We start from the raw sequence: 20,143 nt of genomic DNA, 5'->3' as shown, positions 1-20,143 counted from the left end.
CCATTTTGGATCCTCGTGATTCCCAGCCATATGAGACCACTCTGGGATCAACCCTCCCAATATGGGGCTGTCTGGGCTCTCCAAACCCACTCTGCAGGCGATATGGAGCCCTGTGTTCCAGCCCCAGGCATGCAGGGCAGCAGCAGCATCCTCCCAGCAGCATCCCCTCCCACCCCGCTGATCGCTGATCGATAGTGGCTGCCATGGAAACCAAACAGTTTCCAGAGCAGCTGTAGCGGGGTGGATGCTCAGGGCTGTGCTGAGGGGGTGAGGAAGGTTTGCTGCGTGGATGGGTGCAGGGAGAGAGGCGGGGGTGTGGTAAGGAAAGAGAAGATAGGAGGGACTGCAGGAGATTCTATGTTGAAAGAAAAGGGAAAGGAGGCACAAAGTGGGGTGACCAGGGGGCTGCACAGCCTGAGCTTAATGGAAGGAGAAGGGAACATGAGGAGCAATGGCACAGTGCAAAGCCAGGGGGACAGAGATGCCCACCTGGGATGGGGACAGCTTAGAAAGTGCCGTGTGGTGGTCCCTTTTAACCTGGGTGTGGGTATGTGCTGACAATCCTGGGGGTTTTCTTGCTGCCTGCCCCTGTGCTAGCTGTGGGGTTCTGGCACCACCCAACATCTGGATGCCCAACACCTGGAAATGTGGCCCAGGTGCCACGACCCCCACCCCTCCACCCTATCCCAAGCACAGCTTGGCCGTGGCCCCTTTGGGTGAGAGGCACCAGATCCCCAGTGCATGTCAATAGGAGAGCTCAGAGTGGGTGGTGATGGTAGAAGAGGGGTCTAGAGATCCCTGCTCTGCAAACAATCATCTCCATTTGGAAGCTCTTCCATCCCAGGGTCACCATCAATGGCTCCTAAGCTGGGTCCTGGTGCCATGGAAAACCCCAGCCCTGCAACTCAGGTAATAGCTATGTATGGCACCCGTGTGTGCTCTCTGCAATGAGCCTCATGGAGATCTGCACAGGGGCAGGCAAGGAAACCCAGCCACCATTCCTGCTGTGAGATGGCCCAGATGTTATCAACAGAGCTAAAGAACCTATAGAAAATGCTGTGTGGTAGAGGAGAGGGTGAGGAGTAGGAAATGGGCTCGGATGAGCAGTGGTGGAAGCTCCTTGCTGCCTGTGTGTGCTTTCTGCTGTGGGATGCAAGATGTGGGAAGGAGACGCCAGGCACAGCACCCGGGTTTTCACACTTTTATTGTAAAGCTTTAGGAAGGGCTAATTACAATGGAGTTGGTCATCTGACAGCTCAGCAAACAAACAGAACAGGAGAGAACGGAAAGGGGATCACGACGGTGTCATGCTTACTGCTCTGAACAGAAAGAGTTACAAGGGAATCAATTGTGCTCACAGCGCCCGGGGAAAACCAAGCCCAAGGCCGAAAGCCTTCCCCGCACAGGGAAATGCATTACACATTGAGAGCAATACAACCTTAGCAAGAGGCATTGCCTTAGACATAGGTCACCATCTGAAAAATAGTTGGGTACTTTACTCTGCCATAGGATTTCTCCTTTAGAAAAGCTACACCTGCATGTACATAAAACTGTACAAAAAACAAGGCATCACAAGCAAGGAAATGAAATCTCGTATAAATAGAACCAACACTGAAGAGCTACAAAGGGGTCGCTTAGATCCTTCCCACGCAGCCCGCCTGCTCCCTGGCTCCCACCTTTGGTTTTACCCCTGGCTTGTCCTAGTGCAGTGTGAGATGCAGTCAGCCCCCTACAGAGGCATCCCACCCTCTCCTCTTCCCTGTGCTTGTCTAGACTGGAGCTCGTGGGGAGTATCCCCCCACGTGCATGGAGGCTTTATCCTTCTGGCTTATAATTGTGCAAATGAGCTTCTTACCAACAGCACCTCTTCTTTTTCCCCACCCTCAGGACTGGTCCCCAGTGATACCAACTTTCATCCCCATTGTCCCTTCTCATAGTACAAATGTCCAGGGTTTTCTCCTCCCCAGGGACCCATTGCCAGCCTTGGCACCCTATGGAGGACCCATTCACTCTGTCCTTCCTTTTCCTCACTATACCCCACCCTTACCCCCTCCAAGACACCCATCCCCTCTCCTCACTGTGCTTGCATTCAAAAACCCAGCCCCACCAACCCCCTCCGAGCATCCCCAAAGGATACAATCCCCTGTATCTTCTTCCCAATGGCACTCATCCCAGTGGTACCCATCTCCACAGAACCCATCCCAATTGTTCCCATCCGCATAGCACCCATCCCTATGGCTCCCATCTCAATGGCACCTATCTTTATGGCTCCCATCCTGATGGCACTCATCCCCATGATGCCCATCCACATAATATCCACCCCCATAGTACCCAAACCCACAGAACCCATCCCAGCGGTTCCAATCCCAATAGCCCCATTCCCGCAATGCCCATCCCTTCCACCCCTCTGAGTTCCCTGGGGACCCATCTCCTCTACACTTCTCCCCAGTTTGCAACACGCTTGCACTGAGAACATCGCCAGGTGCTCCAGGAGACAAGACAGCCACCCCAGCCACAGGGCTTGGAGCATCAGGATCCTTCTGGTGACCCCGAGTAGAAGGAAGGGAGCCCATCCACAGGCAGTAGCCTGGGAAAGCTGCTCTTGGACAAGCACCCCTCAGATCTGACTCTGCCAGGGGGGTCCCCAGGAGAGGCACCGGACACGGTCAGAGCCATGGGGAGGTGTGAGCAGTCGAGTTGGCAGTGGAGTCAGAGATCTTGGCCAGCGCGGCCAAATTGCACATTCTGCCCAGTTAGGCCCTGAAACTACAGAGCTACAATTAAAAACAAGTTCAGGAGCATGACCTGCTCAGGCAGCCAGGCCAGGAGAACGAGGCCCCGCCGGCAGAGCGGGCACCACCAGCGGGACATCCCCCGGCGCCACACACCCACCCCACGCTGGGTAAGGAGCAGCAGCAGGGGCCGCGAGGGGGGTCCTGCCCCCCATTGACACCCCAAGGTGCTGGGGCAGGTGGGGAGCACGGCTAGGTCACCGTGTCCATGCAGGGCACCAGGAGTTGGCACCGCCAAAGCAAAGGGAGAGGAGCTGCTCAGAGGGGCTGCTGGGGGCAGGTGGGCAGAGGGTCCTGTGGGCACCCTGTGCTGGTCAGGCTGTTGACAAGAAGAGCCCCAGGCTCTCCCCATGTGCAGACCAGGGGAAAGCATCCTGCAGCTACCACTGGCCTCGCTCCCTAAGGAAGATCCCAGAGATGAAGACGACCGATGCGATGTGCGAGTATGGGAAGAACAAGGGTGCAGCACAGCCTGTCTCCACATCCCAGCAAGGAGGAAGGAACCAGGGAGGATGACCCGGGAATGAGGTGTGAGTCCCCCAGACTCCTTCTGCCAGGGTGCCCCCAAAAAGCAGGCAGAGATGCTCAGAAGGGCACCTGGGCATCCCCTCTGCAGTGTGCACACCTCCAGGAGCGCCGTCCCCACTGCCTGCACGGTGTCACCCCTGAGAGGGGGCTGGGGCAGCAGGAACTGGGCAATGGAAGAGAAAGCTGGAGCCCGTGAGAGTGGCCCTGGGGCCTAAGGGCGGTGGGACTCCAGCAGGCAGGGGCTCGGCAGCCCCCGGCGTGACCCTGAGACAACGCTCCTCCTGACGAAGGCAATGGTGGCTTACAGGCGGACAGGATGGAGGTCGAAGGCATGGCACAGCAGGCACCACCAGCAGCCCCTTTCCCAGCGGAGGCACCAGGCGAGGGGTTGAGGTGCTGCAGCTGACGACGACCCCCTGCCAGCAGAGTGGGACTGAGGGCTTCTCCGGACCCAGCCGGTCCCTTGCCTGGGGATGTCCCCATCCCTCCTCCGGCCATCGGGCACTGGGACACCAGAGACCCCCCCGGCACAGCCCTTGCCTATGGCACCGGGCAGTCCCTAGGGACCCTGCAGATTGTGGGCACAGTGACAACGTTCCAGAAGAGATCCAGACTGACAAATAGCTGAGTCCCTACAGTCCGGCTAGGGCTGCCCTCTCCTCCAGCTCCCCAGCTGCTGTTTCAGGGACTGGTCATAACTCTATTTACAATATAGAACATGAGTGTGGGCTGGACGCTGCGCTCCCGCGGGCTCTTCCACACAGCAAACCATTGAAATCTGTAACTTGCTCCCTGTGGATTGGGTTTGTGTGTGTGGGTGTGTGTTTGTTTAAACGTCTTTTGTTTCAAGGACAATAAAAAGTTTCAATCAGGCAGGACTTGAATGTCATTCCTAAGGTTCGTATTTACAGGAGTCTACAACAAAGAGCCAGGCAGCTCGCTCCCTGTGTGCGGGGACACCCTTGTCTTATGCCCCAGGGACTCCACCAGCTCTACGTGGACCTTTGGTACGTCAGCCCTCCTCTCCAGCCATGCCCTCCGCACCAGGAGCCTGCCCAGCCTCCCCGACCACGCAGTTCGGAGACATGCACCTGCAAGTGCTGGGAAATTGGGAGTCAGATGCCTTCACCCTTCCCACCCGCCCCAAGGAATGGGTTTTAAAGGCGCTCCTTCCATCCCTGCCTCGCCCTGCCCGCTGTCCTCAAAGACCCTGGGCACCTCCACCACCACCCGGAGCAGAACTGGCTGCAGGAGCCCATAAAGCAACCAAGTTTCAAATGTTCCTCCAGGATGCTGGCCTTAGAAGCATGTCTGCTCCTGGCCCCTCGGGCCAGCCTCACAGGTAGATCTCCCTCTTGGTGGTCTGGGATGAGGGGGTGGTGGCTGGCTGGAAGTCCGAGGTCTGGGTGAGAGGAATTTCCTCCAAGGGGGAGTCCTTGCAGGTCTCATGGCTACTATTGGAGAAGGCACTGTACGTGGGGAGCAGGCGGAGGTTGGCCATTTTGGTGCTGCGCTCTTCTGAGAGTCTGGGGCTGCCATTCCCGACTTGCTCTTGACTCCCTCTGTCTTGGTAAGGCACAAAAGTGGAGAGTTTGAGGGCATTCTTGGGCCTGCGGCTGGGGGAGGATTGGCCGGGCATCCAGCAGGTGTCGGAGTGGCCGAACTCCGTGCACTCCCGGGTACAGGTCCCAGTCATGGCTACATCAGGCAGGGGACGGAGATCTGCGGAGAGGCAAGCAAGAGCATCATTAGGCATGGACAAACCCAGTGGGTTGTGGGATGAAGCTGGAGTACAACCTCCACGGTAGGGACCACTCCCCAGAGGTGACCAGGTAGGAACTCTGGTTCTCCCTTGGGAAGAGGAGCAGATGCCGGGAGGAAGGGGACAGGTGAACACATGGACATGAAAAATGTAAGCAGAGAACTCAAAATTCCCAACAGCCATGTCCCTGGGGACAAGCACCCTGCAGTGGGTGCAGCTTGGATCATAATGCAGCAGAGCTCACTGAGCCCACACTAGAAGTCATGAACATCTCAGTCCAGTCCCATCGGACACCCCATGCCATGCACATCAGGAGTCCTTAAAGAAGTGCCCCAAACTTGCTGGGCTTTTCACTGCCATGAGTACATCCAGATTTCCTGAGCACCAGCCTTGCTCATCACCAGGTGTTCCAAGGACCCACTGGAGGTTCCTTTCCAAGCCTAGCTAGAGGTCCTCAGCCATCTTCCAGTCTCTCAGTCTGGCCAATCTGAGACCTCAGCAAAACACAACTAGGCAATCCAACACCAACCCCCAGAGAGGTCAGACACCCATGAATCCCTGTCCCAGAAGCATCCAAACCTCTCTGTGTACCAAACATCTTTCCAGATCTGCAGGTATATGAAAGCATCAGATCTGCTTGTGGGAAGTTCTGGCCATCAACAGCACCAAGTCATTGCCGTGTGTCCACTGTGCCAGAGACTTCCAGGTCTCGTTGCTCTTGCCAAGAGTCTTCAGAGGCCCTGGCTTGGAATTCCCACCACTCCTATAGCATACCTACAAGATCTGTTCCAGGCATGAGCCATCTCTCGCTATCTGCCCCACTTGGGCATAACACAGCTCCCTGCCACTGCCTGGGACACATCACTGCCTCTGGCACCTGCTGGTAGGTCAGGGCTCATATTGCTGCTGGGTTGAAGGGACCCACAGCCCTGACAAGAAGCAAATTGGAGCCTTTCATGCTATGCTGAGGCTTTGCCTCTGCCAACATGTCCCTCCTGCCACCAATTCGGGGTTTAAGATCATGGGTGATCCCAAGTCACCCTGCACAGCTTTCATGCACCAGCAAAACTGAGATCTCTGTGGGAGAAGGCTCCATATGATGCTGGGAATGGGTAAAAAGGGTCAAACATGAGAGCCACCAGAATGGGCATGGAAGAGAGGCATAGTAAGCAACAAACTAGTGTGGGAAAATGTCTTGCCCTAAAACAACACCCACTGCAACCCAAACTCTCCCATCCCCTAGTGCACACGTTGGCTGTGATATCCTGGCAGCAGCCCCAAGGACATACCTCTGTGCAGACCCCTTCACAGCCTGCTCCGCTCAGGGGACTCTAATGAGGAGCAGAAAAAGGACGAGAGGGTCACATCAGTGCACAGCCCCAACCTCCAAACACCCACCCTAGGATCCTCCTGCTCCCCTCCCCATTGCATTGCAGCCAGCCCCAAAATGTCCTCATGGCACCCACTTCTTTCAGGCTTCAGCCTCCCAGAGCTGTTTGGTCACTGCTGTGTTTTTCCATCCTCATCCTCACCTCCCAGCTGACTCACAGAGCTCGAGGCCACCTGGCTTGCAGTGATGTGCACATACATGGACACAGCCCACTGGGGTGGGTTTATGTGGGCACTTGGCACTGTGGATGGGCACACATGGAAGAACCCATGCACAGGGAATAGCCATGCTCATGCTGCAGGGTGCAAAAGCCAGGGACCAAGCATCGGAGGAGACAAAGAGCCCACAGGTGTCACTGTGAGAGCTGTGCTTGCCTATGGTCTTTGGGATTGTTCTCAGAGCCATGGACCAAATGTTTTCCTACTCCCTGGGTAAGTGCAGAGCTGCCTCATTTATTTCTCTGAGCTGCAGATAGAAATAATCAAACCCTGTTTTCACCTCTCAGTACTAACAGGATGACCACTGGTTTGTTGGACCAAGGCCATGTTGTGCTGTCTTTCAATTCTGCACAACAAGCAACACCTCTCATCTCCTTTTCCAGTACACAAGTGGGACAAGTCCTCACCATTCCCACTTCCTGAAGGGCTTGGTGCTGCTCATTCATGTCATGGGATGCTCCAGCTCCAAGGGAAGGTGGTCTGCCATGGGACAGAAATAATGCCACCTCTCCATCAAACAAAGCCATGGAGATTTCCTCGTGCCAATAGCAGCTGAGAAATCACAGGGTCAAGCAGGAACTCGGTGTTCAGGATCTTTTATTCTGCTTTTCCCATTGTTTATTTCTGGCACGAAAGCCATTTTCCAGTGCTGTCTCTTGCAGTGAGATGCTGGCATCAGTGCTCTCCCGCTAAAGGAGTGCATTATGTGCCGCAAGCACAACCAGCTCTGCTTCCAGAGCCCGGGAACGGGCAGGGTGCAATTCCTGAATAGCCACAATTTACTGCAAACACGACCCCATGGCCTAATTCTCAGCACATGCCGGTGGGCTGGAGTTCAATGTACCACCACGGGCAAGCACAACTCTTTAGGGGTAAGCAGCAGTGAGAATTCTGCCCACAAAAGGCCAGTTCTGGCTGTGGTGTCCAGGCAGACACCATTTCCCACAGCCTGCTCACTGCACCCCAGAGGGTCAGCCTATCCCACTATCAGCATCTCCATGCCTGGAGGGATGCGTGCTTGTTTGGGCGTCTGCACCCGCTGGCTTCTCCCTTTCTATTGCTTGGCTGTCTCTGGCTGCCTGGGGGCTGCTCGGCCTCATTGCATAGGAATGAGCCGGGGCAGTAAAAGTCGCATCCCTTTGAACTTTTCAGATGAAAAGGGCCTTTATGGGAGATGCATTCATAGATGCGCCTGGGTCCTGGCCCCAGCTGGAGGAGGGGAAACTCCCTCCAGCAGCCCTGCTCTGCAGCATCCAGGGCACCTCTGCTCTTTGTGCAGGAGGCTGTGCTGGGCCGTCTCCTTCGGGAAGAGGCACATATTGGTGCCTCTGCTAATTATCTTTCTGTTTCCCGCTCGCAAGGGCTCTTCTAGTAGTTTTATTGCTCTTCGTGGGAGATTTCAGCAGTGCACTTGAGCACCATTAGAGAGGAGACAAAAGCAGGCAGCATCACTCAGCAGCACTTCCATCTCCTGCAGTAGATGGGCCGGGGGTCCCTCACCCACCATAAGCCAAGTATCTTCAACACATGCTGAGAGTCAGTCTGGAGCATGGTTTCGTGCCACCATCTCCAGTGTGCATGGTCTGGTTTGCTTCTTCCATTCAAATCAGACATCATGACCGAGAGTGTGCTGTGTGGGGCTGGGGGAACAGGGGTGCTGCAACACACGTGGGTGTGAATTTGGGGGTGATAGGATGCAGAGGAACAGCTCTGGGAGGGAGGAACATGAGACTGAGGATATGAGACAGCAGGACACAGCACAGGGTGCAAAGAAGCCTGGAGGAAGAAGAAGGAAGCATAGCATGCAAGGAGGGAGCAGGGAGGTTCAGGGCTGCAGAGATGCGGGAAGCAGCTTGGAGGCAAAGCAGGATGCATTCCTGAAGCGTGACATTGCAAAGAGTCATCTTCCCCACCTGATGGTACAGAGAACATCAGCATCTAACTCAGCCAGCCACTCCTGCTCAGAGCCCAACAGCACTGCACCTGCCCCAAGAATTCTTTCCACACAGCTTTTTTTTTTGGCTAAGCAGGACTTTGGCAGCTTTACCATCTCTGTTCCTTGGTGCAGACACATGAAAACATTGCTCCTCTAGCACCAAGCCCTCAGGGCTCCGCTGACTACTGCTGGGACATCCCTTACAGTGATGACCTTCCATGGTATCCCACTCCAACAGCACCATCCTCCCTGCCCCCATCCCCTGGGATCTCCTGATCCCTGGTGTTGCTCCTCCCAACAGCTCCCTAATACCAGCACCATTCCCCTGCTTCACCATCACTTCCTGGAGTTTTCCACCTGAAGTTCTCACACCCATTGGCACCACCATCCACAGCGCTCTCCCCATCTCCCCATTTCACACTGCCATCCCGCTACCAGCTGCTATTCTCTCCCTCTCTCTCCAGGTACCGCTCCCCAGCAGCGTGGCTCCCCACAGCACTGCTCCCCACAGGTGCTGTGCCCCGTGGCGATGCTCTCTCCAGGTGCCGTCCCCCCACGGCGCCGTTCCCAGTGAGCACCATTCCCCACCGTGCTGCTGCCTATAGGTACCGATCCCCCACAGCGCCACGTCCTTCAGGTGCCATGTTCTGTGCTGCCACTCCTTCAGGTACCCCCTGTGGCTTTCCTCCCTCCAGGCACTGCCACGTCCTGCAGGTACCATGTTTCACAGCACTGTTCCCTCCAGGTACCTCTCTCCTGCAGTGCTGCTTGCTCCAGGCACTGCTGCTTCATGCTCTGCTCCCGCTTCCTTGCTTCCTCTCAGTGCATCTAGTTGGATAGTGCACCCAGAAATCCTGTTTTTATACACCAGCAGCCCCATATCTTCATATCTTTGTATGGGTCCCTTCCCACTCTCATCTCAGCCTTCTCTGTGCCTTCCCCTTGCACCACTGGAGCAGCAAGTGCTCAGCAGCCCATCCCCTGCTTCCTGCCCTATTTGGCTCTGCATGTGATCCCTTTGATGCAGGGAACTTGAGGGCTCCTTCCATTGCCCCTTCATCTTCAAAGGGCTTTTGGGATCTGGGAGGTGGCTGCAGAGCCCTGAGCTGCTCTGCTGCAAAGTGCAGACCCCAGACCTCCTTTATGGGAGCATGACAATTGGATGCTCATCCTCTAGATATGGGGGGCTGAAGCATCACACTCCCCTCCTGCTGCCCACACCCATCCCTCCTGGTCCCCAGTTCCCACACAGCACATGGCCACCACCAGAAGCCCTCTGCCTCTGGGCAGCACCAGCACAATCCTGATTTCACTTTCCAGGCCTCAGGGAAAGCTGCTGGAGCTGTGCCCGTTTCCACAGCGATGCTCCAAAGATCGATGAGCAGAGAAATATCAGAAGCTGAGAGCAGCAGCAGAGCGCTCCGCACCGACCACGTCAGCCCCTATTTTCCTGGACTGAGCTAATGCTGTCCCCACAGCACCCGGGCAGACGGTTTGCAGGACCATTCCTCGCACTACAACACCCAGACAGACGGCTTTGGGGACCGATTCTAGCACGACATCACCCAGGCAGATGGCTTTCCAAACTTAACACCATTGTGGCACACGCAAACAGATGGCTCCTGGTATCCGAGAGTGACCCGGTGGTGCCCATCCGGTGGTTGCTGCAGCTCAACACCACACCTAATGCTCCCAGGCCATAGCAAACAACACCAGTGCTCTCAATAAATACTGAGAGAGGTGCAGCTCTGATGCCAGCACATAGATGGGTTTCTCCTAGGCACCCAAGTTAGCAGCTAGATGGCACACAGCCGTCTCCCCCAGACCCTGCAGTACTGCCCGAATGCTGAATGATGGTGGCTAAACACCAGTGCAGACAGCTTTCTCTGAACACAATGGCTTGTCAGCACCCAGATGCATACACAGAACAAACTGTGGCCCCTGGAGTGTATTTACAGCAGCACATACGAGCTGCAGAGCTGAAGTAAATGACTTCCCAGATCCCGTCAAGGGTATCACAGCAGAACCAGTGTGTCACTAATGGGGACAGATGCACCCACCAGCCCTAGCATCACCAGCACAGGTAGCAGAATGCTGAACCTTTCTGTCACCACTCCGCACCTGGGGCGCATCTCCCATCCCCTCCCTTTGCTGCTGGAGCTTCAGGGCCACCTCCCACTGCTGCTGTGCCTGCAGCCCACAGCCCACAGACATTGCCACGGCAACAGGGTGCGATTCGCACCACCGGCACTGGGAACATCCAAACCGACAGCTGCAGCTCAGGAGAAGACCTCCAAAATCGCCATCTGCGATCCTTGTAATACCCAGGGAAGAAAATCTCATCCCCTGTCACACAGTCTGTGCTTGCGGTGCTGCTTGGATGATCTCCTGCCCTGGCACCACAGGGCTTCAACCTTTGTGGGACTATAAAAAGCAGAATTATAACATTAAATTACAGAATAATTACGTTAAGAACTACCTTAATAGGATTATGGGGTTCAAAGGTTAGGAAATGCCAAAATTAGGATTGCCCCCGCAGTTTTAATTCACTTCTTACAAATCTGCTTTGTGATGCAGACCAGAGGCACTGTCTGGTGGAAAACGTTTCTCTTTTGTGGGGTCCTCCTGTAAAGAGGATGAGGACACCTCGGTGGTGCACCAGGTTTGGGCTGGGGGGAGAGGCTCTGCCATTGGTACTCCACCCTATGGGCTGCAGAAAGCAAAGAAGGCACAATGAAGGGGTCAGGAGATCACAGCAAATTGCATCTTCAAAGCGTGGGGCTGGGGGGCAGTGGGATTCCTTTACCAGTGAGAAAAAACAGCCATTTCCTTCCCTACCTCCACTTGGAAATGAGCTATCTGGACAGATTTCACTGACGCTTTTCAAAATATTTGGTAAGCAGCAGATGCCCACCATGAAAAACTGTTTCCTTGCAATTAAAGTCACCATCCCTGGGAATGTTCAGGAGATGTGTAGATGTGGCATTGAGGGATGTGGTTAATGGGCATGGTGGGGATGGGTTGGGGTTGGACTACATGATCTCTGCGTACAACTGTCATCATTCTATGATAAAGAACAGTGTCAAGTCTACTTATGATACGAAGCCTTACTGCCTATATTGCCCCAACTGTCCTTTTGCCAACCGAGAACTTCTCGCAACACCTGCAAACAACAGATACCCACTAAATAACCTCCAGGAGGGTCAGGGAGCCCTGCAGTACCCAAATCAAACAGTGCCATAGCCAAAGTCCTCCCCCACTTCCCCAAGTGCCCCCATATCACCTGGCTGGGTCACTGGTCAGGTGAGCACCAGCTGCTGCAGTACCTTTGGGAGGTGGGATGAGATGTCCCCAGCTGGTTCATCTGCCCCTGTCGTTGCAGGCTGCCTGTTCCTCCCCTTCTGGCTTTTGCATCCTCTCTTGCGAGGGCTAATGATGGTTATGTAAACACGCAGGGAACAACACCTGCCATCCCCAGGGGCTCTTAGCGCATGCATGCCTCTGATGCGCATTCCTGCTGCCCAAATACCGACTATCACTGCGTGCACCATTCCCACTTGGCCTTTGCCAACACCTCCTGCACATAGTATTCCTCCCAGATGTTCCCATAGGGGTCCCAGCCTGGGTCTGTGGTCTGGCTGTCCTCCTGTCCCACTTGGGCTCTCTGGGAATGCAAGGACACATGCAGACAATGGGATGGGGTGCTCAGGAGGAGCAGAGTCCCAGCTGCCTGCCTGAGTGATGGAGTGCCCACAGAAGAGAAGCCCTTCTATGGCCCCCAAAATGATTGCTCACCAGCCCCAGCTTGGGTGATTAGAAGGAGAGCAGAGGTCAGGGTCCTTGGGGCATCTAGTCCTCTGATCTCCTGGTCCTCATTGTTATGGGTTGCTGACATCTTCCCATAAACAGCCTCTTACCCCATCTCCTTCCTGCTCTCCCACAGCTTCTGAGGGGGACTGGAGAACTCTCCCATGGCTCCTGCACCCTTGCCACTGTCCCCAGGAAGGAATGAGCACAGCAACCTGGCATGGGATGCATTAAAGCACCAAATGCTTCTTACAGAAGGAACCTGCGTGGCTGACCCTAGAGCTCCACCTCGCACCTAAGCCTGGGAAAGGTGTTCTGGCACATGGAGGGGTCCCCTTAGCCCCTGTGTGACTTGCAGCATCCCAAGCCTCAGGCTGCATCTGCCTCCCTCCAAGGGTTAACCATCCTCTACAAAGCTTCTCTGAGCTAATTAGTAAGAGCCCAGGCAAGTGTGGTGGCAGACACCACTGCACTTATCTCCACACTTCCGGGGCTCTGCCCTTATCATTTAATTAAAGCTGCAGCCATGCTTCCCTTCCTGGCAGCAGCTCATCAGGGAGGGCAGTGGAGCTTGAGGCAGTCTCTGCAGGGAGCGGGATGAGGGCAGGGAATATACCCGGGGAAGGCCAACACTGGGGAGAAGAGTCCCTTGGAGCCAAACCCTGCCATCAGCCAGGAGTGTCCTATGTCCCACAGCACCCCAAAAACAATCTGAGGACACCTGAAGTGCTGGGAAAGGGGATTGCACCAGGGGGATGTACCCAGAGCTCCTGTGCCAGGGTTGCTAGGGGGACTGAGTTTGCACAAGGGCAGTGCTGGAGCACGATGCTGCTCAGAGGACACAGAATGGTGCGTGGGTGCAGCTCCGTGGGGCCATGCACTGACAGCCATGCACTGAAAAGTTTTGGCCCTTTGGGGACAAACAACCCCCAGCCGATGCTGGCAGCTGCTGTGCCAAATTCCACACCTCTCTTCTGAAGCGTATTTAAGCTAATGTGTCTTGAAAGGGAATTCTTATAAGCGGTTTGTTAGCAGGGCCGAGACAGCATGCCTTGTTCTCACAAAACAGCTGGAACACCTTCACTAAAACTTAAGAAAAAAAAAGAAAAGAAAAAGAAATGAACCTGAGGGAAACCCAGCATGGAAAATTTAAGCTTTAGTGTTAGAAATCTGCTGAAGTGATAAGCAATAGAAAATAAGCCTGAATAATGCTAAATGTCAAGCAGCCTGAGGCTGCGCAGCCTCTCTAATGATCCCCGCTGCGGGATGTGGAAGCTGCAGTGGGAGAAGGTGGGGGACGGGAGCAGCAATGCCAGCCTTGTGCCAGCACCGTGCACCCACCTCCCAGCTCCTCCATCCTCCTGGCATCCCAATAATGGTTCACATGAGAAAAACAAATAAACAGTGTGAACTGGCTGTAGGTTTTGGACCTCACCTGGAGGTTTGCATGTGGGTGGTGTGGAGAGCATCCTGGGGGAGCATGGGGACTTGGGGACACGTGGCATTATGAGCACTGCTCCCACTCCTGCGTGGCTGCTGTTCATTGTGCGGCATTATTGCAGCTCTTGTGTCAAGGAGAAAAGAACTGGCATTCATGAGTCTGCCTTTGAACAAAACCTTTGTTAAGCTCCATCAACAATTTAATAATCTTTTGCTAGCAGGACAATGAATCAGGGGAAATTGTTCTTGTGGGGAGGGGGGGGAAGGGGAGGGTGGGAGCTGCACTCAAAGTGCTACTCAAGGCTTCAGGAGTCACCTAGGTGTTGAGTGACAGATAGAAGCACAACTTGGTGTGAGGGGTTTGCCTCAGCCAGGGGGCTGCTGGCGGACAACCCACTGCCCAGTGGGAGACATGGGATTGGGAATGAGGAGGAGCAGCCCTGGGTAAGGATGAGCCCAAGGAACTGAGATTAGGGTTGGTGGTACAGGTCAGTGTGCACAAGCCTTGTTGCCTTTGCGTGGATCCTGCCTGGGGTGCCCTGCGAGGAGGTCTGGTGCACACCGGGCTGGGTTCCACCACCAGCCTCAGAGCACCCAATGTGAAACCCAATGCAGTTATGGGATATTGCCCTGAAACAGCTGGGGGCTGGGGGCTCTCTGAAGTGCCTCCTACAGAGAAAAGGAATCAAGGTTTGGAAGGGGAAAGGAGCAGGTTGAGCATGCTCAATTGCATACAGATCACAGAATTGTAGGGATTGGAATGGACCTCCGGGGATCATCAAGTCCAAGACCTTCATGAAAAACACAGGATGAATGACCTGACTCTAGAGGAGGATGTCAGGCTGCAGAAGGACAAGGGCAACCCATGCAGGGGAGACCATGCCTCTGAACTGTGCTGAGGATCCGCTCACCAAAATCATACATTGGTCGCTCCTCCAACATCCACATGCTCACAGGGTGGAAATCCGCAGTGGAAGCCGAATGGGAGGGGGTTGGTGACTGGCACACAGCAGGAGCAGCACACGCCCTGTGCACGTGCCAAGGAATGAGGCCAGGTGGGTGACGTTTGTGGATCACATTGCTTGCCGTCCTGCTAGCGGAGGGACTGAGGGATGCGGCTCAGGGATGTGCATGGGGAGGTGCCTTCTGCTCATGTAAAAATGGGAGCTGTCAGTGCCACTGCAGCTTGCAAACGTGAGCATGCACAGGAGGGCATTGGCACATCTCTGAGAAAAGGGAGGGGTAGGAGTGGGGAATAGAGCAGGCTGGGCTCTGTGCGGGAAGACATGGGCAAAAAGAATATCCACCAGATGCTGATGAGCACTGCTGAGCCCTATGTTTGTTACTGGGATGACACTCTTGTAGTATAGTGGGAATGTGAAGGGTAATGTCACTGGAGGGGGAGCACCAACCCCCACTACCACTGGATGTTGCAGATCCCAAGTGTTGCAGCTTGGGTGCAGCCAGGTCTGCACCCTGGAGGGAGTCCTGGAGATGCTGAGCAGATATGCTGTGTGTTTTAATGAACACAGAGCCTATACCTGGCGGGGTAGGGAGGACACAGCCTCATTTTGCATTTGAGGCACAGTGGCCGAAGGGATTTGCGGATTCCATCACCCTCAGAGCACAGCGTGAGCAAACAGTTGGACTATCAGGAGGAGATTTTGATTTCACGGTCCAACAGAGATGCATGAAAACTTCCAGAATCTGTGCAAGGGAGAGATTTGTACAGGTTGTTTTTCAAAAGGAGATAATAGTAGCAGTTCTGCTCCTTATAGCTCAGTAGAAAATGAATGTACAGCTTTGAGAGAAACAGCAGCAAACCTGCTCGAAAGAGAAGCTCCAAACCAGCCAGGTAGAGACCTCAGAAGCATCTGTGATTCGAGATGTCTAAGATCAGCAACTGACCCTTTGAAGGAAGCTATTAATCATCATTAAGGAGGCTGACGTCCCAGGGAACCAAGGGGCAAAGCAGCCCAAGTGTTGAGCCTCACTGAATGGGTCAGCAAAGGGAAAATAGTGCTGGGGGGAGGATAAATACGTGTGGGTAGTGGGGAGTGCCAGAGGAGAGCAGCCCAAGCATGGCAAGGTTGAGGGAGGCAATGGGGAACAATACTGGCAAAGCACTGTCTCCAGGAATGCAAGATGTTTGCTTTTTCTCCCTGGTGTGTCTCTGTGGGTGCCCCTCCTGTGTGGCTAATGAGCAGCCAGACACAGAATCCGCAATTTCTTTGGCTTTTATTCATTTTCCTTCTAGATAATAATAAGCCTTGCTTTTGTCAAGATCCCTGTTGTCTGGGTAATTTCATCTGGAGATCCTCAAGGAACAGAGACCTCCCTACCTCTCATAGTGTAATATCTTGGTTTTAGCTGGCATATTTTCAAGCAATAACTTATACAGCAGAAGAAAAGATTACTTATATTTAATTGGCATTATACTAATTACTAGCAAAATACATCAGGCAAATATCACATCTACTCACTCTCTGTCATTTTACATTCCTTACTCCATCTTCTCTCTCCCCAGCAGCCATAAAACACCACAACATGCTGTTCTGACACATCCCTGAGTGAAGACCAGATCCTAATTTTCCTTGCTCTCACTGCCTCCTGGCTTGTTCGTTTCTGAGCAAGGTTGTTGTAAAGCAGACACAGCCATATAACTGATTGAGAACTGCTGCTTTTATGAACTCGTGTCTGTGCAGCCCTAGCACCCCGCCTCACCAATGGGTTGATGGCCATCCACATAAGAACATTTCACCATTTACAACCTGAACGAGTAAATGACCACCGACAGCCTGAACCAGAGGCACACGTCCTCTCTCACACACACAGACCAGCCAAGCTGCTTCCTGACACACTGCATTTTTGCTTGTTCCCCTAAATGGCTTTAAGTACAGTCAGTTCAGCCAGGTCTCATCCTCCAGTAATGGCCCTGGGTATAAATTCCAGCTGCTCCAAGAACTGTCACCAGCACAATCCTCGTCACCAAGGTTGTTTCTGCAGATGATCTGCCTTTACCCAGAGCTGAGCATCTCTGCCAGACAGAGCCTGGGCACAGCATAGGGTGAGCCCCATGGAGGAGCCTTTCCCAGTGAGCAGGATGGGTGAAGTCACCTCAACCAAGAGAGTTCAGCCCAAAGGATGTGAGCTGTGCCATGCCTGTTGGCTCCAAGGCCCAAGAACAAACTTTGGTTCTTTGTATTCAGCAGCAGGGCAGTGGGTCGGACTTGGTATCCACCAGAGCCTGGGCATCAGCAACAGGACCCAAGGGAATGGCAAGGAGCTGCATCAGGAGTGGGTCAGGAGGGGTGTTAGGAAGGAATTCTGCACCAGAGGACAGTGGGCATGCAACAAACACCGAGGGCAGTGGGCACAGCCCTGAGCTGCCACAGGACAGCATTCTAAGACATACAGTTTGGCTTTTGGGTGGTGCAGTGTGGAACCAGGAGTTAGACATGATGATCCCTATCAATCCCCTCCAACCAGGTATATTCCAAGGTTCTAGGATTCTATGAACTGCAGCTCTCCCTTTCCATGAGGAGCCCATCTGAAGGCCACTGCAGGTTACCTAGGAAGTCCCATAACCCAGTGCATCTGCACAGCCTGTCCTCAGTCTCCTGATGGAGATACACCTGAATGCATCTACCAATGAACAGGGATCCCACCCACCGTGAAGAACACCAGGGGACCAATGTGCAGTTGATTGCAGAGCACTTGCTGTCCTGCTTGGACCATGGAGAGGGATGAGGAGGTGAAGAGGGAGCCCAGGTGTGACCACATAGCCCTGGGAGCAAGGAGCTGATTGCTCTGCTGCTCCTGTAGGAAGCCCTGAGCAAATTGCAGGGCTGCATCAGCACACACTAAACGAGCCCTAGATCCTGCCAGGAAGCCTGGGCTCCCTGAGAGGAAGGCAAATGCGGGGGCTGATACGGTTAGATAACCTCTGAGTCAAAGCGGCCTATCCTTGGTAGCTCTCGCCAGATGCCATGACTAATGTTAGATTTATGGAGTGTCCTCTCTGCAAGTAAAGCAAAGAGCTAGCGTTACAACCACTTAATGGAGGTGACTTCAAATCAGGATGGATGAGAGCTTGTGGAAAGGAGACAGGAAGAGAGATTCATTGATAGTGCGAGCACAAAGGATAAAATCCTAGGGAAGAGCGAACAACTGAGACTGACATTTGACCTGTCTCAATAGCAAAGCTCGCATTGATTTCACTGGGGACAGGAATGAATCCCTTATCCTCTATCTCACGCCGACAAGAGGGATTTTCCATCTGAGGTATCTGCAGCTGACCAATCCTTCAAACTCAGGCACATGCTATTTTTATGAGAAAAAGATGCAGTGTGAAGTCCTCGAGAAGCTCAAATGGGAGACTTCATAAGCTTCTCGGGCATTAAGTTTAAATCCCGTACTAATGCATGTCCCCTTGCATGGGAGGAGGCACTGGCAGGTTTATAGAGATATTCAGGTGCTCTCGGAGGCAGATAAAGGGGAAATAACCGAGCTAGATCATAGAGGAGCTGGAAACGACGTGTCAAATTACTTCAAAAGGAGCTTTCTAAGGGAGCAGCTCTTTGAAAACAACAAATAGTCTGGGACCGCTGAGGGATCTAAGTTGTCTATTGCTTTTACTCTTGGTTGCTTATTCTGGCTTAGACATTCTGGATCTGAACACCAACCTCTGGCTGCTCGTGGTCCCTCTGCAGGTCCTGCTCCTGGTGGAGTCAGGATGGGAAAATTGCTTGGAGGAGTCTGGCAAATAGAAACAGTGACCCAGCAAAACTTCAGCCTGTCCCGCTCCCCTATCCAGTCTGAATGCTGCCACGCAGCTGTGCTGACATGGCAGAGCATGTGACACAGGGACTGAGATGAGCAAAGCACAGTGGAGTAGGGCACTGCCTGTGCTGGCACTCTTGAGAACAGCACACAGGGCACTGGCACCAAAACGGTCCCAGCTCAACTGCTGCTTCCCATGGATGGCACTTGGGCTGCTGCAACTGTTCCAGAGCACTGCCCAGCAGCAGGACCAAGCTTGGGGGCTCAAGCCCTGCTCTAATGCATATTTTTAAGCCTGAAGTTTCTTTGCCCAACCCGTCATTCTGAGCAATGCTGCAGAAGGAAGAAGGGGCCCAACCTTCTGTCTGAAAGCTGCTTCCAGTAACCAAGTCTAGTGACCTTGAGTTGAACCCACAAATAGCTTGGGGATGACGACCTATTCTTTGGCAAATAGACTTTGTACCAAACCAAAGAAAGGGTGCTCAGACATGGTGCAGATAAGAATAGCTGTTGATGACAATCATGCTTAGGCATCTGCAGCCATTGCCAGGCAATGGCAAAAAAAAAAAAAAAAAAACCTATGTAATTACAGTGCAGGCTGAAGGCAGTAGCCTACACACCACAGCACTCTACAGCTCTGCTTGTAACCACATTATGAAGGTGAAGATCTCTCTGATTTAATGCCACAGAGCTGAGACTCGGCTTCAACCCTGCTAAGATGCAGTGGTGAGGAAAGGATTCCTGTCCTGCCTGTGGCAGCTACATGGCATCTCCAGTCTTCTCTCGTCTGCCAGAAAGGTGATGGAGTGAGGACCTCGAATATTGCAAGTATCAGTATCTGCAGGAACCATACGTGGCATTTTAAAGATAAGGAAGGAAAATGAAGTCAAACTGAAGATGGAGGGGCCCTTTTAGGACATATAAGAGAAACCATATTTGAATAGGAGGCAAATACCTTACTGAGCACACTCCTGAAGACTGGGGCCAAAAATTTAGGAGCGATGAAGATTATCAGCCTTCCTCCCTCGACCCCAGATGACCACCAAGAATACCCTCAGGGGTGACTGTGCATGTTCTAAGGGAGAGGGTCTTTTGTTAATCAGTTCTAAGAAAACATTAGTGAGTTTGAGAAAAACATTTAGCGTATGCATGAAATTCTGGGTAAAAACATGAATATGTATGAGCACAACCAATAAATGTAACCTGCACATGAGCCAAGGTGCAGGTATTGGGCAGAACGATCCCTTATGTGCACTGCAATAAAGGAATACCTGCTTGACACAACTTGACGTGTTGGGTTAATCTACCATTGTTCTCAGCATCACTGGGAAACTGAAATCCTCCTTTGCCTGGGACAGCAAAATTTTTCTCCCCTTCAAAAGCTCATTTATAATTCTCAGATAAAAGCTCTCTCCTCCCTTCCTTTTGTGGTAGGAGCCCATGAGAAAAGTCACAGCAGAAACTGCCAAGTTTGGTGGTTCCAAAGCC

At 53.3% G+C, this 20,143-nt stretch overlaps 1 protein-coding gene across 3 annotated transcripts in view; it reads right to left on the bottom strand.

Annotated features, from left to right (window-relative positions):
* Window positions 1–1,197: 1,197 nt before the first annotated feature.
* Window positions 1,198–20,143, bottom strand: part of PCDH1 (protocadherin 1) — a 50,375-nt gene continuing 31,429 nt past the window's right edge. Inside the window, exons 5-6 of one of the 3 annotated variants that reach the window (XM_090150662.1) lie at window positions 6,372–6,413; window positions 4,911–5,042 (exon numbers count right to left, since the gene is read on the bottom strand). In XM_090150662.1, coding sequence (XP_090006788.1) covers window positions 6,388–6,413 — 26 coding nt within the window. In that variant the 3' untranslated portion in view covers window positions 4,911–5,042; window positions 6,372–6,387. Of the gene's footprint in view, window positions 5,043–6,371; window positions 6,414–20,143 lie in introns of all 3 variants that reach the window. The other 2 variants (XM_090150661.1, XM_031597966.2) reach the window with 2 other exon arrangements.

This window comes from Phasianus colchicus, chromosome 15 (assembly GCF_987193195.1).
Source record: "Phasianus colchicus chromosome 15, bPhaCol1.hap1.1, whole genome shotgun sequence".
NCBI lineage: Eukaryota > Metazoa > Chordata > Aves > Galliformes > Phasianidae > Phasianus > Phasianus colchicus.
This window is presented reverse-complemented; position numbering and strand designations above follow the sequence as displayed.